Here is a 23,403-nt window from a genome sequence, read left to right on the forward strand (position 1 = left end):
CAGTACTGGCCTTTCCGGGTCAATTTTCTCAGGTGTGGGGTTTATCTTTGCATCAAGAAGTTTCAGTGGCTGGAGCAGTCTGGCCCCGAGGATCTCTGGAAGCTTCTCACGACAAAGCTCCAGTGTGGAGGAGACTCGAATAGGAGGAGAATCCAAATTGAGCCCAACAAGGAAAATCGGTGCAAATGAAAGGGATGGTCCAGGTCAAAGTATGAGAGAGGATGGGGCAGAGCAGAGAAGGTATGAGCCACCTTGAGAAACAACTAAAGGGGGAGATTAAGAGGGAGTCAGAAAAGCTATGTGGGAAAACTTATTTCCCCTCAATATGAGTAACAGAAAAGGACTCTTGCCAAATTCCATACAAATTATTATAAGAAAACAGAGAATAAACTCTCTACAGTCAGTGAAGAAATCCCAGAAAGACATGACCATAAGAAAAGATGAAAAGTGTAACCTAGTATTTCCAAACAAGTGGAAAGAAATTTTTAAAAGATAAAAACTATGAAAGGACAATATAAATAAAAATCAGAAAACCTTAGAAATGAGGTGATTGGAGAAATAGAAAATTTGAAGCAAGATGATAAAACAACAGGAAACAGAAATAAAAGAGGAAAAATCAGCTCATGCATGTAAAACACTTAGCTTAGTTCCAGGGAAATAGTAAGTGCTCAGTAAACAGATTAAAATGGAATTATCATCCATGCTTTTGGCTTTCCAGCCTCTCCATAGTCTCTGCCAGTACCTTCTTTTTTTTTTAAATTGAAGTAGGGTTGATTTACAATATTGTATTAGTTTCAGGTGTGCAGCAAAGTGATTCGGATATATATATATATATATACACTTTTTCAGATTCTTTTCCATTATAGGTTATTACATGATATTGAGTATAGTTCCTCTGTGCTATACAGTAGGACCTTGTTGTTTATCTATTTTATACATAGTAGTGTGTCTCTGTTAATCCCAAACTCCTAATTTATCCCTCCCCTGTCCCTTTCCCCTTTGGTAACCATAATTTTGTTTTCTATGTCTGTGAATCTGTTTCTGTTTTGTAAATGAGTTGATGTCTATTATCTTTTTTGGATTCCACATATAAATGATATCCTATAATGTTTGTCTTTCTCTGACTTACTTCACTTAGTATGATAATCTCTAGGTCCATCCATGTTGCTGCAAATGGCAATATTTCATTCTTTATGGTTGAGTAATACTCCATTGTTTATATACCACATCTTTATCAGTTCATCTGTCGATGGACATTTAGGTTGTTTCCATGCCTTGGCTATTGTCAATAGCGCTGCTATGGGGACTTCCCTGGTGGCGCACTGGTTGGGAATCCGCCTGCCAGTGCAGGGACACGGGTTCGAGCCCTGGTCCAGGAAGATCCCACATGCCGCAGAGCAACTAAGCCTGTGCGCCACAACTACTGAAGCCCACGTGCCACAACTACTGAAGCCCGTGCGCCTAGAGCCCGTGCTCTGCAACAAGAGAAGCCACCACAATGAGAAGCCCGTGCACCGCAACAAAGAGTAGCCCACACTCACCACAACTAGAGAAAGCCCGCATGTAGCAACAAAGACCCGACGCAGCCAAAAATTTTAAAAATAAAAATAAATTTTAAAAAAATAATGCTGCTGTGAACACTGGGCTGCATGTATCTTTTCAAATTAAAGTTTTCGTCTTTTCCAGATACATGCCCAGGAGTGGGATCACTGATCATATAACTCTACCCTAAGGAACCTCCATACTGTTTTCCATAATGGCTGCACCAATTTACATTCCCACCAAAAGTGTAGGAGGGTTCCCTTTTCTCCACACCCTCTCAAACATTTGTTATTTGTAAGCTTTTTAATGATGGCCATTCTGACCGGTGTGAGGTGGGACCTCCTGGTAGTTTTGATTTGCATTTCTCTAATTATTAGCGATGTTGAACACCTTTTCATGTGCCTCTTGGCCATCTGTATGCTCTCCTTGGAGAAATGTCTATGTAGGTCTGCCAGTGCCCTCTTTATAGCTCTGAAGTCGCCGTGCATTTAGCTAAATGCCACAGCTTGGACAGATAAGAATGTGATGACCACTGTACCTCAGTCAGGTCACAGATGGGGCGCCAGAACTGGACATCAGACCATGGAATGCCTGACATTGTATCAAGATAAGAAATAAAGAGAGTCGAATGGAGCCTGTCTAGAAATGAAAATCCTGGGGAACAAGATCCAGACAGGAGCGGGGCACCTCTGCATTTCTCTATCAAGCCAATGATTCCATCCCACCCTACGCACACCCACACCCACAGGAGCCAGGTGCAGCTAGACTCAGTGCCTTCCACTGGAAGCCCCGCGGGGGACAGACAATGGCGCCGGTTGTCGCCCCGGGGCCAAACCGAAAGATTCTGCGGTTCACGGTCTTTGGCTCTCTGCCCATAACTTCCCAGCCTAGTGATCTGCCCACTTTCAGACTTTGCTGGGGAGCAATGATGGTGCTGGACAATGGGCAGCAACAGGAATTCCAAGCTCTGGGGCATTTGTTACATTCCAGACACATTCCTGGAAACCGGTCATCTGAAAAGAGAACATAGAGGGGGCGATCGCTGAGGTTCCCCTCCCCAGGCTGACGTTACTGAGGAATTGCAATGGCTCCTTCTCCAGGGATAAGCGGCATTTGGATGGTCTGAGTCCTTTCACGATTAATAGAATCCATGTAATCGTCGACATAACATCCCAATTACAAGGAGGCTGAAGAGAAGCCAAAGTCCCTGCCAACCCACCCACCCACAGGAAGCCTGTTGTTCTCATCAGGAGCAAAGCACCTTTTCCTCCCTCTTGATAGACACAGCAGGAAAGGATGCTCTTATGCCAACAAGAAGGTGCTTCCAGTTTTCTTTCCCAAGATGCTGCGGTCAAGTCAGTGAAGTGACAAAACTGTCCTCGCTGGTGAAAACGGCCTGTGCTCTGTGCATTAAAACTGGGCTTAAGGCACTCACAACAAGCAGATGTGGGCGGAGGGTCTTAAAAAATCATTTTTTCTCATTAGAAAATTAATTGTGGAAAAACGGAAGAGTATAAAAAAGTGTCAATAAGCAAAAATTACCTGTAATCTACCACACAGAGAAAAATCTATTAAAACCTATTGAATTTTTATTTTATTTTATTATTATCATATTTTTTGGCCATGCCACTCGGCTTGCAGGATCCTAGTTCCCCGACCAGGGATTGAACCTGGGCCCCCAGCAGTGAGAGCGCGGAGTCCTAACCACTGGACCGCCAGGGAAGTCCCTAAACCTATTAAAAATTTAAACACGTTTAATATCTCTCTATATATATTTTCCACAGGACCATTGTATATATAAGCAAAGAACATTTCCCTTTTCCAACATTAAGGAAATGTCAAGGTCAAGATTAACTCCTCCCTGGTCGTACAGGAAATAATGAGCACAGGACGGTGTCTGGGGAGGAATTTGGAAAGAGTTCATTTTCCCCATCTCTGGACATTCCGATGGGTCACCCCTCTCTCTTATAACCCTCTGAATTCTTTTTCAGAAGGTGTTCTACCTGGGTGCTGGATGATAGGGGCAGAGTTGGGGGGGCTGTAAGGCTCGGTGCAAAGGCAGTGTGGCCACAGGTAGTTGCCTCTGCCCCACTACAGCGTCTACACTGCAAATTAGAAAATGGTGCCTCTGGGTGGAACACAGCTGGGTGATGGGCCAGCTCCCACAGGTAGAGCTCCAGGTGGGCGCAGCGTGTGCCAGGGTCCGTGGCCTGCTGAATGGAGGGTAGGCTACATCTCAGCCCCACTGGCCCCCTCCCAGCTCTTGCTCTTGCTGGGAGGGGCCATGGCATGGACAGAGTGGGGAGGTCACAAACTGGAGTCACCCGGCCATGGAAAGAAAGTGACCCCATCTTTGTTTTCTGTTTGTTCACTTTAGAATTAGAACTCACATACCTGTATTTGAAACGTATTTATTTCCCTAGATATCAGCGAATGCTCCAGCCAGCCTTGTCAGAATGGTGGCACATGTGTGGAAGGTGTCAACCAGTACAAATGCATTTGTCCTCCGGGAAGGACGGGGAGCCGCTGTCAGCATCAGGCCCAGACTGGTACGTAGCGGCTGTGGGGCTGGGGGAGGATGGTCTGCTGCAGAGAGAGAAGTAGGACCCTGGTCATGGGTCACCAAGGGCAGACCAGGCGGGATGTCCTCTGTTTGACATCCAAGGATCCCTCTGGTTCCCTGAGGTGGTTATTTGGGATGGCATTTAGTTCTTTTGTGGAACCAGAGTTTTGATCCTGCTTATGGAAGAAAATGCAAGTGGAAGGACTGACCCCACCCTGAAAACCCTCCAGACTGGGAACTTGGCCTGAGAAGCTTCCTTGCTGCCTGCTACCTTCTCGTGGTTGACTTTTCCTCTGCACGTCAGCAAAACAGCTTCTCCTGCAGACGCTTTCGTCACATCCTGCAAAATTCGTAGTTACTGACACAGGCCAAAGTATTTTCAGAGCTGGATGAACTAGACGTTTGACTGGTGATGAGGTTCTGATCCACACTTGAGTCTCAACATTTGTCCAGCCTGAAGGTCTAGCTGTCACACTGTGGCTGTTTTTGCAGGTGCCAAGAAAATCCAGTGATAAGGAATCTATGGCGGATGGGTGGCGGTTCTACACTATGCTGCAGCCAACATTTCTTATATAAGAAAATCAAAACCAGGACTTCCCTGGCGGTCCAGCGGTTGAGATTCCATGCTTCCACTTCAGGGCACGTAGGTTCGATCCCTGGTCAGGGAACTAAGAGCCTGCATGCCATGAAGTAAAAAAAAAAAAAAAAAAAAAGAAAAGAAAACCTAAAGATGTCTTATTCCTTTGCCAGAAAAGCCTGAAGTGTCCTGACTGTCTTGATTTCTGAGTGGAATCTTGGTAGGGGGGGTAGGAATTGGTGTCCAGAGAGTACAAGCTTTGTCAATACTTGATATCCTTGCATTGGACCCAGCTCAAGGTCACGTTTAAATGTCCCCAGAGATCTGCTGCTTAATGTGTCTTGATTCCGTTCAGCTGAGTCACCCTGCTGGGCGCTTTCTCAGGAAGAGCCCAGAGGCCCCCTGACAGCGCCTGTCCCTGGGGCTGCCCTATGTGGAAACAGGGCTTTCTTGGCGGCCTCACTGCTTCTCCCCCTATTTAGAACCAGGAAGGAAAAAGAAATGTCTCCCTTTCAACCCAACTGGGCTGGTCCTGGGTGTCCAAAGCCCCAACTGCCAGGGCTTCTGCTGTCGGGACCTTCAGGCAATTGATCCGCAGGTCCAGGGGACGGTTTATGTAGAAATTATCCCCGTGACAGGAACCTCTGCGAGGGAGTGGAAGGAGGGAGTGAGCAGGAACATCGGAGGCCACTTCACGTCCTCACAGGACCCATGAACAACGGCTTCATGCTCACCTGGCCCCCTAGCCTGCAAGCCTGCAGCCTTCCTTCCCACCAGCTCTCCCTGTGTCTTTCCAGCTCCTGGTGGGGAGCCTCTCCGATTCCTTTTTTTTTTTTTTTTTTTTGCGGTACGCGGGCCTCTCACCGCTGTGGCCTCTCCCGTTGCGGAGCACAGGCTCCGGACGCGCAGGCTCAGCGGCCACGGCTCACGGACCCAGCCTCTCCGCGGCACGTGGGATCTTCCCGGACCGGGGCACGAACCCGCGTCCCCTGCATCGGCAGGCGGATTCTCAACCACTGCGCCACCAGGGAAGCCCCTCCGGTCCCTTTAAAAAAAAAAAACACATTCACCTTTTTTTTTTTCTATTGTAAAATATACATAACATAAAATTTACCATTTTAAGTGTACGACGGTTCAGTGGCATTAAGTACCTTCCCACTGTTGTGCTACCATCACCACCATCCACCTCCAGAACTCTTCATCTTGCAAAACTGAAACTCTGTGCCCGTGAAACAGTAACTCCTCCCCTCCCTTCCCCCAACAACCATCCTATTGTCTATCTGGATGAATCTGGCCACTGAGAACCTCATGTAAGTGGGATCATACAGCAAGAGTCCTCTTGTGCGTCACATTACATTTACCACCGATTCCTTTGCAGTCTCTTCTGACCATATGAGAGCTCTCAAGCCCTTGAAAACTTTCAAAAACTAACACTTTTTTTCTGACAAGAAAATTGATTTATGTCCTTAGTTACAACAAACAAAAAGCTTAGACACTTTAGGAAAGTATTTTAAAAATACAAAAAAGAACCCTGAAAAAGAAGTAGTGTTTTAAAGCTCCGTAGTTTTTTTTTAAATTAATTTTTACTGGAGTATAGTTGATTTACTATGTTGTGTTTCTGCTATACAGCAAAGTGAATCAGTTATACATATACATATATCCACTCTTTTTTAGATGCTTTTCCCATATAGGCCATTACAGAGTATTGAGTAGAGTCCCCTGTGCTCTACAGTAGGTCCTTATTAGTTATCTATTTTATATATAGTAGTGTGTATATGTTAATCCCAATCTCCCAATTTATCCCTCCCTCCTTCCCCCTTGGTAACCAGAAGTTTGTTTTCTACATCTGTCACTCTATTTCTGTTTTGTAAATAAGTTCATTTGCACCTTTTTTAAGATTCCACATATAAGCGATACCATATGATATTTGTCTCTCGGTGTCTGACTTACTTCACTAAGTATGGCAATCTCGAGGTCCATCCATGTGGCTGCAAATGGTATTATTTTGATAATCTGCATGGTTTTAAACTACGGTGATCACGGCTAGAATTTTGGTGTTTTAAGCCTTTGTAAGTGAAACGCGGATTTAAAGTCACTGCGGTCCTCAGGGTGCAGTTGTGTGGCCTGCGTTTCGTGCGTCGTTCTATTCGGGTGCGCCCCTGTCCTTCGCCCCTTCCGGTGGGCCCTGGACCGACGGCTGGGTTTCGGTTAATTCCGTGCCTTTCCTTTCCCTACTCCAGAGTAAGCTCTGAGAAGGCGCCATGCGCCGATCTCGGGGCTCCTCCAAGGTCAGGCCCAGGTGCGCCGGGCCCGGCCCTAAGGGTGTCTTCTCCCTGCAGTCGCCCTCGAGAGCAGCGAGGCAGGGGACCCCGCCTTCAGCCGCGCGCCTCGATGCGCGCAGGTGGAGAGGACGCAGCACTGCAGCTGCGAGGCCGGATTCCACCTGAGCGGCGCCGCCGGCGACAGCGTCTGCCAGGGTAGGCGCGGGCTCGGCCGGGGAAGGGAGGCTGAGGGGGGGACGCTGGGGTTGCGGGGAGAGGGGCTCCAACCTGCAGCGCCCCCGGGGGCCCGCCCAGGGGCCGAGTGCGCGCGGGCGGGCCGCTTCCTGGGCGTGGTCTCAGAAAGGCCCGCCCACCTTGCGGCTTAGGTAAGTGTGGCGCAGATGGTTGCTAGGACACATCTAGTGCGGAGACATCAGGGGCGGTCCTAAGAAAGCCAGACTGTAGAGAAAGCGGCCAGGGGTCCCCGGTCTCCCCCCAGACACGCACACTCGTCTAGGAGAGCCTTCAGGCCCCTTATCCGCTCCCTCTTGGCTGGGATCGCAGGGCAGGTGGCAGGGAGGAGCTAGAGTCGCTGTGACCGTAGACAAACCCTCGCTCCCCGCACTCCGCCCCCCGGAGCTGTGCAGGGGCCTGGGCTCATTCTCTGGTCCCCTCTCAGCTTAGCTTTACTGACTGGCCCACTTTTGCAAACCTCTCCCGATTATCGAATTTCCTTCTGAAAACAACTCAAACCATTGGTTCAAACCTAAGAATCGGCCGTTTGGTGCCAACAGCCTCATTTGACAGCAGCAGAAACCCTCTTAACACCACTCCTAAAGATGAGGAGGGTTAAGGTGCAGCTGGGAACCAGGGTGGGAGTCTGGGTCTGCAGCCCCCACGCCTTCCTCCCTGGGCTGCTTGGCCTGACTTGACAGCCTCTGCAGGGTCTCCCCAGGTAGTCATCAGCCTTAGAGGAGCTGGCCTAAGGTCGACCACATCAGCTCCCCGACTCCTCCCTTCAGCCCTCGGGGTCCTTGGCTTGGGAGAAAGGGGAGCGCTCCTGCATGCTCTGCCGGGGATAGGGCTTGGTGGCCACACCCGACCGAGCCAGTTAGCCACAGCTGCCAGAGATGGTGACACAGCAGCCATCCTGGGTCACGGTTAGTGGCCGCCCGCCTGGTGGCTCCCGGAGTCATGCTGGGCATTTCTGTCCCCAGATGTGAATGAATGCGAGCTCTACGGACAGGAGGGGCGCTCCCGGCTCTGCATGCACGCCTGCGTGAACACCCCCGGCTCCTACCGCTGTGCCTGCCCCAGCGGATACCGGACCCTGGCCGATGGCAAGAGCTGTGAGGGTGAGTGAGGCCGTGGCAGAGGCAGGTAGTCCCAGACTATGGCTCTGAACTACTGGGGGAGGAGGAGAGGGCAGAGGGCTCCCCCCAGGGGCTGACATGAAACCTGAGAGAACAGGCAGCTCCTCAGTGACGTCCTAGTGGGGCTCCACGGCGGGGCTCAGAGGAGTGGGTCACCTGGGACTAGAGGGAGAAAGCATCCAGACAGCATCACCCATCATCCATCCATCCATCCTTCCATCCCACAAGTATTCACGAAGGCCCACGTGGGATTATGTGGAGGTTGGGAAGAAACCCAGCCTCCAGTCGGGGAACTCACGTGTGAAGGGAGCAGAGGACATATAAAGGGCAGGATGTGAGCCACGGAGAGCAGACTCCTGGGCCCTCTGGCTGAGGAGGAGGAGGCAGGTCTGAGAGAAGTGTTGTGACCAGTAACACTCGTCCGTGCCATCCAGCACCTCTGTAACCTGTCATGGCGGGGGGAGGAGGATGGGATCCAGGGAGGGGAGTTCCCCAGCACTTCCACCAGATCTGGATTTCAAATGGTTAAGGACGACCGGGCTTCCGGCTTTAAGACTCAGCATTGGGTATTTGCAAAGTTCACTGCGTGTGGAGCACCTCATTCCAGTGCCTGTCGGCATTCATGCAGTCCCCTCAGTGATGGAGGGGGTGTCGGGGGATCCTCACCCTCACTGGGTGTCCGGTATTTCAGATGTCGATGAGTGTGTGAGCCCGCAGCACGTGTGCCCCCGGGGTACCGTGTGCATCAACATCGGTGGAGGCTTCCAGTGCGTCAGCCCCGAGTGCCCCGAGGGCAGCGGCAACGTGAGCTACGTGAAGACCTCTCCGTTGTGAGTATAGCCAGGGCCATCATGGCTGAGCACGTACCTCCCTCACCCAGGCCTCCTGGGGGCTGGGCTGCATTCTTCCTAGACGTTCTTGGGAGAAGGTACAGTTATGTCTGATGAAAGGCACGGAGCTGGGAGTCTAGCTTCTCGGGGCTCCCGTCTCCCTTTAGAGGTTGCATTGAATGCACTGCTGCCTTGCGCACTTAAGAATGATGTTTTGAGTGCTCCCCTGCTGACAGGGAGGCCACTGCAGGGAAGAGGGCCATGGTGAGGCAGACAGGAGGCAGGTATATGTTACACAGGTTCAGGAGAGGATCATTTCCTATGTTCACATGGTAACTGTACACTTTGCATTATATTACTCTGCTTTTCCACTGCTACTAGGAAGTTTGATTTCTAGTAACCTAAGCACCTAACAGACTTATTTTTTTTTAAAGGTGGGAGACAGACTTTTAAGAATAACTTCAGCTATCACAAAGTACACTCACAGGAGCCTTAGATTGTCTTTAGAATGCATTGACCTCACTCCTTTAGCTGCCTGAATTGCTTTTAAGGCTAAAGCGGATTAGAAGCAGCAAGGAAGTCGGTGGCGCTGAAGAGTGACAGTTATTCACTGATAGTGAAGATCTTCCTCTGGTGTCACATAGTGAAGGGACAGAGAGACCCGTATGTCAGAGCCTTTGGGGACATCCCCGATTAACATCTGGAAGTGCGATTTGACCTCCTTAACGGTGACGATCTGAGTCACCAAAATCGCTAAATTGCATCTGTCTCTTGTGTTGGACAAGGTAGAAAACTACCAAAGCACTTCCACACCACCCCTGGCTCCACATGCTTGAGGAAGACAGGGTGTCCTGCTTTAAGAGTGAACAGGGGGAACTCCCTGGTGGTCCGGTGGTTAGGACTTGGCGCTTTCACTACCGTGACCCGGGTTTGATCCCTGGTCAGGGAGCTAAGATCCCGAAAGACATGGGGCGCACCCCCCCAAAAAAAAAGAACAGACACCGGGTGTTTAGAAAGCCCACCACATGTGGAGAACCACATTCGAGGATGTTGCCAGCTAACTGCTGGAGTCTCAGCATGTGTAGAAGGGGCACCAGGTTTGAATGCCAGCACCGCTGTTATTTCATTTTACCGGCTTTATTTTTCTGTAAAAACGGTAGTAATAGCATATATAAACACGCATGCACAGCCAGACATACATATACAGGTGAGTCATGGCCAGGCCTGACGCCAGCCACACTCACTGGCCTGTGGCTCTGGAGCGCCCGTGGCGAGGGACCCGTGGCTGGAAGGGTCACTCCGGTGGCCTCTGTAGGAGGGCGGGTGGGCAGACAAGCCCGGTCAGAGCAGCCCCTCCTGACTTGCCCCAAGACTGACGGCTCCCTACCTTTTGCCTCTCTGCTCCAGCCAGTGTGAACGGAACCCCTGCCCCATGGACAGCAGGCCCTGCCACCACATGCCTAAGACCATCTCTTTCCATTACCTCTCCCTGCCCTCCAACCTGAAGACGCCCATCACGCTCTTCCGCATGGCCACGGCCTCGGCCCCCGGCCGGCCTGGACCCAACAGCCTGCGATTTGGGATTGTGGGTGAGAACAGCCGTGGCCACTTTGTAATGCAGCGCTCGGACCGCCAGACAGGGGAGCTCATCCTGGTCCAGACCCTGGAGGGACCTCAGACACTGGAGGTGGATGTTGACATGTCCGAATACCTGGACCGCTCCTTCCAGGCCAACCACGTGTCCAAGGTCACCATCTTTGTGTCCCCTTATGACTTCTGAGGGTGTCATGGGGTCACGGTGTGCAGCAATCTGGGCTCATTTCTCTTCCTCAAAGACTCAGCTGCAGGCGTTGACTGCGACAGACATCTCCCCCTACCCTGCCCACCACCCATCTGCCTGTGCCCCACGTTCCTAGGGCAGCGCTGCACTCTGTCCCAGGAAGTGGCACCAAAGTGCAGCCCTAAACCCCGAACTACTGCTATCACACTATTCTCTGCTTTAAGGCCCTCCCCCTAGATTATGCACTTTCGCAAATTTTTTTTTTTTTTTTTTTAAACAGAGGAATGGGCAGCTTTTCACAATGCTGTGTTGAGTGGCATTGTGAGCTTGAACTAGCTAGGGAGGGAAGAGCTTACGGCATGTGTCCTGAGATGATTGTCCAGCCTCCTGTACTGTTACAGCCAAGCCTTGTTATGAAGTAGTTCTGGTTGTGTTGAGGGTCAAATCATGCCCCTGTGCATGCGGCATGAGATGGGGGGGCAGGGTTCCCTTCCACGACCCAGCACGTTCTTGTCTGCATTCCTCTCTGTGACACGCCTGCCAGCCTTCCCATCAGAGGGCCGTGGCAGGGCCTGGACCCCAGTGCAGATGCATCCAGATCAAGGAACCAATGTTCATGTGTAGATTTTGCCTGAATTAATTCCCTTTTGAGAAATCATATCTCAAAACGTAACCTGCTATTATAACTGAAGAAATAAAGTCTGTGGCTCCTCCCTGCCCACCTGGCCTGTCCCCGACCATGAGCTAGCCCAGTTCCTCCTAGGAGTGGGTACCTGGTCCTCTTCCTGTCTAGGCTGGACCCACTGGGATAAATGAATAAGAAAACACAGAGGTGACGCTGGGATTGCCCCATGAATAGAAATTTGGTTTGGCCACATGGGAGATTGATAAGGCAACATCTGGCCGTGGAGAGTTTGAGAAAATGCTTGTGAGTTGCCATTGATCCCAGGACCTTCTACTTCTGATGGAGGAGCCCAGGGGTGACACCTTCCAGGTGACTGAGGAGAGAAATGCTTGCTGGGGCTGGGAATGGGGTGGGGGGAGACCGTTTAAGTGACAATTTAGAAGCTAGCTGAGCTGTCTGGAAATGCACGTTCATCTAGGTGCGATTTCATCACCGACATCCCACTGAAAAATTCTTTGTATTGGCCTTGGTGTGAGGTGGAGCCAGAGGAAGCGTGCTGACAGTTTAGTGATCAAGCCCTACATCAAGGTGGTTCCTAGGACACCTCTCTTTGTGTTATTATGTCAGACAGAGTGAGACACGGTCAAGAGTTGCTTCTGACATTTTTCTCCTCCTCTGGGCTCAGCTGTAATCTCTCCAACAACAGAACAAGGGCCTGCACATCTGCTTCCCTGGGTCGTTACAGGATGTTATTAAAACTATCACCCATGGCCTTGTGTTTCCAAATGGTGCTGTGATGGGTCAGAAGCCCACACACCACCCTGTCCCCTGTGCAGAACACCAGGTGGGCGGGCCCAAGGCATGGCCATTCTCCTGAAAGTACGTCGCAGGTGTGTGACCTTCCTTCTTGCTGGGGGTAGGGTGGGTAGGGCCAAAGGACAAGTCTCTTACCTCCCAGCAAGTAAGGAGTGATTTGGGGGCACTACAGAGCAGGTGCCCCTCCCCCCAAGCTTGTGTAGGATGATGACTTGGATGCCACACAGGCCAAGTTAAACCAATGATTTGCATCACCGAGATCTGCCATCATCAAACCTGCTTCCCGTTTATGAAATGCCACGCTGAGCCCCAGCCCTTACAGTACCCAACTATGAATGCCTGCCTGAATCCACCCTCTTGTGGATTATGCCTGGCCCTTCCTCCCTGGGGGATAGCTTTTTCTCTAGCCTCTCTCAACTTTCCCCTATGGAAACCAGCTTCTCCTGTGCCCTTTCATAGCTCCAATCTGTGCTAGGTCAGAAGAGCTAGCAGTTAACAGGTATTAATTTGCAGCCCTTTCCAAGTAATACGGTTTCATGTTATTTGGCACGGGGCTTCTAAAGCTTTTTATAAGGTACCACTGCAAACATATACCAAAGTACAGACAATAGAATGAACCCCATGTCCAAATCACCAGCTTCAACAATCAACTCACGGCCAATGTTGCTTCATCTCTGCTCTCCCCATCCCACGATGATTTTGAAGCAGATCCTGGACCTCACGTCATTTCATCTGTAAATATTTCAGCATTATCTCTAAACCATAAGAACTTTAAAAAATATCAATCACACCTAAAAAATCAGCAATAATTCCTTAATACCTTCAAATATTTAGTCATTGTTCAAGTTTCTGAGTGGCTAGTGATTTTTTTGATTGAATTAGGTCCATGCTCTGTGATTTGTTGACTCACTTGTTAAATCTCTAATCTGTAGCAGTGGTTCTCACGCTTTAGCATATATTGAGATAACCTGGAGGCTTGTTAGAAGCAGCCTCCTTTGTCCTTGTTAGAAGGTCCTTTGTCCTATAGAATTTCTCACAGTCTGGGTTTTCCTGAGTCTGTCTCTGTAGTGTCTTCTTTTTTTTTTTTTTTTTAACATCTTTATTGGAGTATAATTGCTTTACATTGTCTGTAGTGTCTTTTAACATGGTCCTCTGTCCTATTTATTTCTTATATATCAGTAGTTACATCTAGAAGTTCAATCAGCCTCCAGTTAGGTTTATTTTTGCAAGACTACTTTATTGGTGGTGATAGGTTCTTCCAGGGGGAGCCATATCATCTCTAGTTGCCTCTCTTTTCTGATGTTAGCAACTATTGATGATTATTCCATAGATCCGCTACTTCTTTAGGGGTTGCAAATAATATTCTGGTGCTACTGTTTCTTCGTTTATTAGGTGGCATACCTTATAAGGAGAAACTTCCTTTCATCAGTTATTTGGTTACCCTGAGGTTTGGTTTGTACAGGAAAGACTGGATAAATTTTTGACTTTTTCCCCTTTGTCAGTTTCCAAGGTGGTTCCCTGGCATCTCTCCAAGCTGTCCAGGAAGAGTTGTTTTCTTATTGGATACATTATGAACTCATGGTTTAAACGTATTTGATATGTATGCTTCAATCCATTGCGGTTATTATCTTTCCTGTCACTCAAATTGTCCTCTTTGGCTCTTGTGAACTGCTTCAAGTTGGCTGATTCTTTTTGACATGACCCTAGTGGTCTTTAAGAGTTTTGTAGTTATCTTGTATGACAAGATGTTTCAAGCCCATCTTGTATATTTTATGCTCCAGCCCTGAAGTTATCGATTTTTTTACCCAGGGATCCCTGGTTCCTTTCAGTGGGGAATGGTCATTAGAGATCAAAATCTGAGTGTAGGGAGGGCTCATTGGTAGTGGTTTGGTCATTGTTTCTTGGTTTTAGTGGAAAGAGCTAGGACTTAAGTACTATTCATTTTGTTTTGTTTTGTTTTAAGAAGAAACACTACATGAGTTTATACTGATACTTCCAATCCAGCTCAGGAGTACAGGGTTTTTCATGTAACCTCATTGTTCTTATATCTGCTCTTCTTTCTCTCATTCTGAAGACCTCCTTCTCAAAATCACCAAAATAATTATACACTGTTTTAAATCCTCAGAATAACAATGCAATGATAACAAAATTATCATCAAAAAATTACTGAAAACAGTTAAGATTGTTCTTTCTCAGTTCTTTTTGTCCTTAGGGTTTATGCTATTAGGGATGTACAGTCAAATAACTTGGAATAGTTCCTCTCTGTGTGGTTATGCCCCAAGCTTGAATCAGGGTTATGGTTATTCCCTTTGTTTTGCTTCAATTTTTAGAGATTGCTTTTTTATTTTAATTTTTAAAAGTAATTGTGTAAACTATGTACATGGTTCCAAAGTCAAATTCACAAAATGAACTGTAATCAGAGAAGTCTATATACTAACCCAGTCCCCTCCACCCTATGTTCTCCTTCTACCATAATCAAGTTTCTTCCATTTTACCCTTCCACTGAAAAACATATAAACACATGATAAATGATAGCGTACTAATTCATTTCTCACTTTCCTTGATCTTGCTTTTTTTCCTTAACAATATATTGAATATTATCCCATAGAACCAGATAGAATGTTCTCCTATAAAATGCTCCATTATGAGGACATACCATTGTTTATTCAACCAGTCACCCTTGATTGACATTTGGGTTGTTTCCAGTCCTTTGCTATTAAAATACTGCAACAATGTACACTTGTCTTTTTGCATTTTTGCCTTTCTATCTCCAGGGCCAATTTTTCCTCCGTAAGGATTATACTACTTTCTATCCCCACGAACAATGTATGAAAGTTTGTGTCCCTAAAACCAAAGAAGGCCCCAGTGGTGTCCCCAGTTCTCACATCTGTGCATCCACCAGACTCTCCTTTGGAAGGACAGAGAAGCCTGAGTGGAGGGCTATTCCACAGCTAGCCCACCCGCCTGTCCTGGACTTCTGAGTAGCAATCAACATTCACTAGGAAGACATGAGGGACAAGCCAACTGGATCACGGGCTCCTGAGGGATGGAAAGTTAGCTAGGTTTTGGGATAACTTTAAAAAATCATCTTATTTTTAAAATGTTATACTTACAACACTAGCAAACTAAAAGGAAAATAAGCTGAAAACAAAATATCACTGCATGGTCACAATAAACTGCATGGTCATGGTCACTGCATGGTTTATTGCGCACCTGAGCATGTGCCCCAAGGAGAGACATGGTCAGCCTTGAATGGGTCCACCAGCCAGACTCAGCTTTCACCAAGCTCACACTGCAGGGAGAGAAAAGTGGACTTCTACGACTTTTACCTTGTACAATGAAAATCTGTAGGTGTTTATAAGCTGCATACATATTCCTGGGTATCTACAGTGTGTCAGGCACTGTTTTAGTTGTTCAGAATACAATGGATGAGAAGATGGACAGAGATCCTGACCTCATGGTACCCTTACACTATAGCAAGCGAGAAGATGATATATATACACAAGAAAAGTGTGTGATTTCAAAGAGGGATGAGTGCTATGAAAATAAAGGCAGCAAAAGAGGGTGGTCAGTATATACTAACTGTATGCATAAGTATACACAGATGTATCATCCATGTAGCCTAGGTGCTGCAAACACCGTGATCGTGTGTGGTGACAATCAGATTTCACATCCTGGTGTTTGGAATTAGGACTCAGAACCTCAAGGGTTTGAAGGAAGTCGCGATGTAAAGCAAGGCCTGGGATGACCACCTGGGGCTCATCTACACAGACAGGACGATAATGCTACGTGGGAAGAAAGGAAACTTGCAGGGAGGGAGCCTAGTTTTGTGTTCTGGTTATTACTGCTGTATAAAATATCCCCAAACTTAGCAGCTTAAAACAATTACTTTATCATGCTCATAAATTCTGTGGGTCAGGAATTCAGACAGAGCACAGTGTGGTGGTTTATATTTACGCCACAAAGTCTGTACCTCCCTCAGCTGGGAAGACTCCTTGGCTGGGGGCTGGGCTTCCCTGAAGGGTCATTCACTCACTTGCATGTCTGGCCTGGGCTGGGCTGACTCGGTGACTAGCACTGACAACAGGAAAGCTATCCTTGGACTCTCCTTGTGGGTCAGCTTTCTCAGAGCATGGTGGTCTCAGAGTAGGCAGACTTCTGACATGGCGGCTCAGGGCTCTTAGAGTGCATGTCCCAGAAAACAAGGTAGAAGCTGCATGGCCGTTACGACCCAGCCTCGGAACCGCCACACTGTTGGCTGACATAGTCACAAAGCAGCCACTGAGTCAAGGGAAGTGGACATGGACCAGTGACCTCACTGAGTTGAACTAAGAGGTTTCAAAGGATTTCAGGGCCATGTTCTAACCATGCCACTTTCCCGCTTAGGGCTCCAGTGCCTCCTGAAATCTGGCTTCTGACCTGTGGGTTTCATCAGAGAGCCCTTTTGGGTGTTCTTTGCAAACAGATGATCCCTGCCTAAGACAGGGTTTATACTCAGGCTGGGAGATAAGATCTTCACATATCTCGCCAGGGACAGTGGGAGAAACAGAGTTAAAGTCCCCACGCGTGGTGCTGCAGGTTCACCAAGCTCAGAGGTCGAGGGAAGGGCTGGGACCAGTTCATGGAGGAGCTGGCATTGAAATGGTTCTTACTAGGGAACTCTAGTGGGACATGCGAGCCATCTCCTGGTATACTCACTCTCACAAGGAGCATTTCCAACAAAATCCAGCATCGGCAAAGCCATGGGAGGGTCAGCTGACATGCACACAGGAGAGTATGACTTGGTGAAAACTGGGTTTGGGCTGACAGAATTTTCTGAGTCTGACCACCACCTTCAAATGAAAAATCAGATTTTCTCCATCTAGTTCTCCACCTCCAGGAAGCTCTTTAGAGACACTTTTTAGAGGAAAAACAGGCTCCATGGTATGTATACCTTGCTGACCTGAGCCAGGATTCACAACCGTCACGTGGTGGCACTTGGACAATAGCTCGCCTTCCTTCCCTTTACAGTTGGCCCAGTGGTCAGACATGGTGCTGGAGATAAAGATCTCTGTTTCTTAGACTCATCTGTCCTCCCCACCCAAGCCATCAAGTTCCATCATAGGGAGAGTTTGTTTTGTTCCTCACCCCTTGCCGGAGTCCTGTGGGCTAGGATGAGCTATGCACTCATTCCTCCCTTCCTGCCTTCAACTGGCAGGCAGTGCCAAACTTGGTTGGGGACTGGGCCTTGGAAGCTGGAGAAAGGGCACCATCCTCTAAGGGGTCTTTCTCACTCCAATGCTGGTTTTACGGTGGTTTGGAGTCTGCCCACGGGACAGATGTATCTCTGCAGAGTTACTTGGCCACGCGGAAATTCAACACACTCCATGTTCAGTCATGATCACTGTTTCCCTGTGTGCAGCCGGATCTTAGTGGGCAACCCCAAATCCCAGAGCCCTGAGCGAGCTGGCCCCTGCCGACCTCCTGGACCACTGCTTGTGATGCTTCCAAATGCACCAGCCTCCTTTCTTCCCCTGGACTCTGCCAAGCTCATTCCTACCCTGGGGCTTCTGGATCTGCCGTTTCCTCCTCACTCTGACCCTCACTCATCCTGTTCTCCACTTGGGTGGGTTCAAAAGTCCCCTCCCCAGAGAGGCCGTCCCAGCTGCCCTTGACAATGCTGCTCACCCATCCGCCATCCCTCTTGATTACCTTTCCCTGTTTCGCTTTCTTCAAAAGTACTTTTCACTATCTGGAATGATCACATTTGTTTACCTGTTTTCTGTCTCTCCTCATAGCATGAAGCCTGTTGGATGCCCGTCCGATATCCATTTCCCTTTTCTACCTTCCATAAAGAAACCTGTTTTGCTCAGAGCCCCTTCCTTCCTTGTTATGAGTTGAACTGTGTACCCACACCCCAATTCTGATGTTGAAATCCTAACCCCTAGTACCTCAATGTGACTGTATTGGGAAATAGGGTCTTTAAAGAGGTAATTAGGTTTAAATGAGGCCATTAGCGTGGGCTCTAATCCAACAGGACTGGTGTCTTTATAAAAAGAGATTAGGAAACAGACACACACAGAGGGAAGACCGTGTGAAGACCCAGGGAGGAGAAGACAGCCATCTACAAGCCAAGGAGAGAGGTCTCAGAACTCAGCCTTGCTGACACCTTGATCTCAGACTTCTAGCCTCCATAATTGTGTCTTGGGTCCTTTGTGATGGCAGCCCTAGTAAACCAATACACTCCTCATTCCAGCCTGTGACTCAGGGGAAGGCGATCATCCACCACCCACGCTCCAGGCTCCAAGGCAACCACAGTGAATGTCCCAGGCAGAATGAAGGGAATGGCTTTCTTATTACATGGTTGGAAAGGTCTCTATCTTTTCCACTGAATAAGAGGGAATATGTCATCATGGTTGCTGCTGGAAACCATTTTACGGACAATGAAAGAAGCTAGTATAAGGAAAAAGCCTCCTGGTGAACGGCAGAGCCAAATGGAGCTGGGGTCCCAATCGAAATACCCCTGGAAACTTTCCTGCCTCTGGACTTCCTGTTACATAAGATAATGTGGTTATGGTTTAAGGGGGTTTGAGATGGAATTCTTGTTGTTTGTAGCCCAAAGCATCCTGGATCTAACTGGCTGGAATCCCAGCTCCATGAGAGCAGGCAACTTTTTTTTTTTTTTGGCCGCGGCAGGTCTTTGTTCCGGCATGAGTGCTTCTCTAGTTGTGGTGCGTGGGCTCCAGAGCACACGGGCTCGGTAGTTGCGGCTTGAGGGTAGTTGCGGCTTGAGGGCTTAGCTGCCCCGCGGCATGTGGGAACTTAGTTCCCCAACCAGGGCTCGAACCCGTGTCCCCTGCACTGAAAGGTGAATTCTTAACCACTGGACCACCAGGGAAGTCCCGAGAGAGCAGGTGTCTTGTCTGCACACCTGCTGATGTAGCCCCAGCACCTGCTCTCCCCGGCAGGTGCTCAACACTTGTCTATAGAGACTGATGATTGGAGAACCTTAAGTCATGAGGACCAACGTGAATGCATTAAGAGGGGCCACCCATCGCACCAACGAACAACTTGGCTTTAATTTAGTTTGTAAAGATCAGGGCCCTGAGGCAGTGAATTGGGGAAGGGACTATTAGAAAGATGAGTAGGAAGGAAACAGTAGTGAGAGCCTCATGAAGATGGAAATCCTTAATGGAAACCCATGGACAAGGTGACGGACCAGCCGCAAAATATTGGGTTGGCCAAAAAGTTCATTCCAGCTTTTCCCAATTGGTCAACCCAATAAAAGAGCTGGCGATCAGGGCAAACATTGGCAAATCTGGCCAAGTAACTCCTATTCTCCCACCTCTGGGCACTTCTGCCCCCTTGTGGTTCAGTCACACTATCACAGAGTTCTTTCCCTTCCCCGACGGCATCTGGCCCCACTCGGGTGGAGGCTGCGCTGACAGCTTAGGTGCCTACCTGTGTGACACAATGAACTGCTGGCCCACGATGTGTGCAGCATGAGCAAAATATCATCCTTGGTTGTTTCAAGCCACAGAGATTTTAGAGTTGTTTGTCACTCCAGCATAACTGTCCTGATGCAGGGCAGAAAGGGAAAAAAATAAAATAAGGGAGAATCCCTCCATCACTGATGAGATCGTGCTATGGGCTGAGGGGTGGGATAAACTCAACTCCTTATATGTGCTTAACACCAAACAAACAAAACAGCCACACACACAAGTGATCCCTTAAATTGCAAAACTGGGCTACAGTGGTATGTCTCAAAGGTTGAGGTAGGCTTCCCAGTAACACGGAGGAGTTTTAGGAGGCCCCAAAGGCCCAACCCCAGCTCTACTGCAACCTCTTGCCTCGGGAGCAGAACAGGCCTTGTGTTTTGGCGGGACTGTGTCCGCCAAAAAGGTATATTTGAGTCCTAACACCTGGTACCCGTGAATGTGACCTTGCTTGGAAATAGGGATTTTGCAGATGTAATTAGTTGATTAAAATGAGGTCATACTGGATTGGGGCGGGCCTTAACCCAATGACCAGTATCCTCATAAGAAGAGAAAACAGATGCAGACGTACACAGGGAGAGAAGACAGAGGTAGAGATCGGAGTTAGGCTGTCACAGCCAAGAAATGCCAAGGAGCATCAGTCACCACCAGAAACTAGATAGAGGCAAGGAAGGATCATCCCTTAGAGCCTTCAGAGCATGGCCATGCCTTCCCCTTGACTTCAGACTTGTAGCCTCCAGAACTGAGAGAGAATACATTTCCGTTGTTCTAAGCACCGAGTTTGTGGTCCTCTGTTACGGCAAATGAACACACCTTGTATCCTGGCCTCCTCTGCAGAGCACCTGCTGAGGGTCAACCATCCCACCTCACCGAGGGAGAGGGCACCTCCATTCTGGGGAACCTGGACAGCCACCCAGTGCCAAGCACACTCTTCTCTTCAAAAGCCCTCATCCCAGCCTGGTCACCTTTTCTTTGTCAATAATCTTGGCGCACTTAAAGTGATAAAAAACAATCACCTTATTTGGGTAATTCCTGCTCAGTTGAGAGTCAGAGAAGAAGACCATTTTGCAATGAGTGCAGAGTCACATTGGGGACATTCAGGAGCCTAATTTTCAAACACTGTGGCCTTGTTTCTTTTTTTTTGAAAGAGAAGTTGACTAATTTTATAACCAGCAGTGACATAATTCTACTTATTTCGGCAGTAAGAGCTGAAACAAGGGGCTCAATCAGCATATTTCATAAAGAGATTCACTGAGTCCAGGGATAAGGAAGGAATTTGGACTCTTAATCCCAACCCTGGATTATGAGCCTAGAAGACTGGACATGAAATCAAAACCATTCTCCCCTCAGGGTCTGCAGGATCAAAAGCTTCCTCTCGCAGCCCTCCTCCTCTCCCCACAGCCCCTACCCTGGGTCTCCCACACCCCTACCACCTCTCCAGCAACATTCCTGCAGCAGCAGGAGATGGGCTCTCCCCACTCCACCCACCACCGCAGTGCAGCCTGAGAAGTCCCCTCCCCCATGGTCTACAGTGAATGAAAGTGCTGTCGTTCACAGCAGGGGACATCGTGGAGCAAGTGAAGTACCAGATAAAGTGAGGTTCTGCCCTAAAAGCAGGAATGCAAGGCCTGCATTTCCTTTTCCTCTAACACACACAGAAGGGGAACACAATTTATAAGCTAGATCAATAGTGAGTCGAGGTATAAGCTAGATCAAAAGTGAGTCGAGGGACTTCCCTGCCGGTCCAGTGGTCAGGACTCTGCACTTACACTGCAGGAAGCACTGGTTCCATCCCTGGTGGGGGAACTAAGATCTCCCATGCGGTGGGGCGCAGCCAAAAAAAAAAACTGAGTCAAAAGAAATGGACAGGGGACTTCCCTGGTGGCGCAGTGGTTGAGAATCCGCCTGCCAATGCAGGGGACACGGGTTCGAGCCCTGGTCCGGGAAGATCCCACATGCCGCGGAGCAACTAAGCCTGTGCGCCACAACTGCTGAGCCTGTGCTCTAGAGCCTGCGAGCCACAACTACTGAGGCTGTGCGCCACAACTACTGAAGCCTGCGCACCTAGAGCCCGTGCTCCACAAGAGGAACCACCGCAGTGAGAAGCCTGCGCACCGCAATGAAGAGCAGCGCCCCCGCCCCAACTTGCGTAGAAATAAGCGATTTTTTAGAACATGGCTGCTCTCATCTGCCGATGCTGGACTTCAGCTGCAACATGTCCAGCCTCCAGCCAACCCTGCTCGCTTCAGACTGGCCCCCACAATCTGAATTGGCTCTGGTCAGTCCATCCTGTTACTGAAGGCAGTGGTTTTTGTATACTGACAAGACTCCCTCAGTTTGTCTCAAGTCTGAAGTCAAGTGGAGATCCTATCGGCAACCAAGCACCTCTGTGCAGTCCTGAATGGTGGGTTTTTCCTCCAATTCCAGGGCTTGTTCCTATACCTGGTGCTCCTAAGGGTATAGTTATCCCACCCCTTAGACTGTCTAGTTGGTGAATATATTGTGCAGTGTTAAGTACACCGCACCCTTAAAGCTGTTTGCTCACTTTGTCTTTATTTCAAAAATCTGAACAAATGGCTAGCATATGCTTGAACTCTTGGTGAAATTTAAATGTTAATAAAATAGTATACACCCCCCCCCCAAAAAAAAGAGTAGCCCCCGCTTGCCGGAAACAGAGAAAGCCCACGCACAGCAACAAAGACCCAACACAGCCAAAAATAAAATATATATAAAATAAATAAATTTATATATATTAAAAAAAGGACAGGAATTCCGCAGAAGTTCCTTCAGAGTCGGGGCGCCTTCCCTGAATCTGAGAAACCATCCTGCCGTGTCCTCGGGCATCATGCACGCAACACCCCCCTATTGCTGGACAGGAAGGTCATTGCCTAGCATCCCTCCATCTCTTACTTGCCACACTTTGATAAGAGCAAAAAACTGCTCGGCTGCCAGCCAGCCTTAGGGGGAAACCGAACATTGAAACAGAACTACAGCTTTTCAAAACAGGCTGCTCTGGGACTCACACCACCCAGAAACTGCACCCATTCAGAGCGTGAGCGTGGCAAACTCTTTAAGTGTAAACTCTTAACACCTGCTCACTCGCAGGGACAAGACCACCAGCTCTTCCAGCAATTCTGTACTTGACAAATTCTGCCCCACCCCCGCCAAGGCCATCCCAGGACTGACTCAAAAACTCTGTGTTTATCTTTCCCTAACTCCCTCCTGTTGAGCTGCCCCCAGTCCCCAGAAATGCAATCTGTCTTGATGCAGCGAATTATAAACCTGCTTTGTGGACCGTAAGGGGGTGCCGGGTGGTCTCTGACTGATAGGCACCAACCTCCAACGTGAGCAACGAGGGATCCACCCTGCTCCCCAGATCCACACACACTGGTAGGCGGCGACCCGCTGGGAGGCGTGTGCTAGGTAGCTGGCGACTGGTACTAGTTAAGAGGCCCAAGTGTGCAAATGAGAAGGAAGCGTGCCAAAGGTGGAGGGCCCCTCACCCGAGCACACGCACCCGCGAATGTCACACGGAGGGAGGTGTGCGCGCGCCGGGCTGAC

At 48.8% G+C, this 23,403-nt stretch overlaps 2 protein-coding genes across 2 annotated transcripts in view; one reads left to right on the top strand and one right to left on the bottom strand.

Annotated features, from left to right (window-relative positions):
* The window catches only part of FBLN7 (fibulin 7), a 50,547-nt gene extending 35,443 nt beyond the window's left edge, over nucleotides 1–15,104 (top strand). The window contains 5 exon segments of the mRNA XM_059079097.2: nucleotides 3,966–4,091; nucleotides 7,022–7,159; nucleotides 8,161–8,298; nucleotides 9,008–9,146; nucleotides 10,554–15,104. Coding sequence (XP_058935080.1) covers nucleotides 3,966–4,091; nucleotides 7,022–7,159; nucleotides 8,161–8,298; nucleotides 9,008–9,146; nucleotides 10,554–10,926 — 914 coding nt within the window. The 3' untranslated portion in view covers nucleotides 10,927–15,104.
* Nucleotides 10,277–23,403, bottom strand: part of ZC3H8 (zinc finger CCCH-type containing 8) — a 43,519-nt gene continuing 30,392 nt past the window's right edge. Inside the window, exons 9-10 of the transcript XR_010835374.1 lie at nucleotides 19,808–19,923; nucleotides 10,277–13,099 (exon numbers count right to left, since the gene is read on the bottom strand). The gene's annotated coding sequence lies outside the window, so the exon portion shown is untranslated. The remainder of the gene's footprint in view (nucleotides 13,100–19,807; nucleotides 19,924–23,403) is intronic.

The sequence above is a fragment of the Kogia breviceps genome, chromosome 11, assembly GCF_026419965.1.
Source record: "Kogia breviceps isolate mKogBre1 chromosome 11, mKogBre1 haplotype 1, whole genome shotgun sequence".
Classification (NCBI taxonomy): domain Eukaryota; kingdom Metazoa; phylum Chordata; class Mammalia; order Artiodactyla; family Physeteridae; genus Kogia; species Kogia breviceps.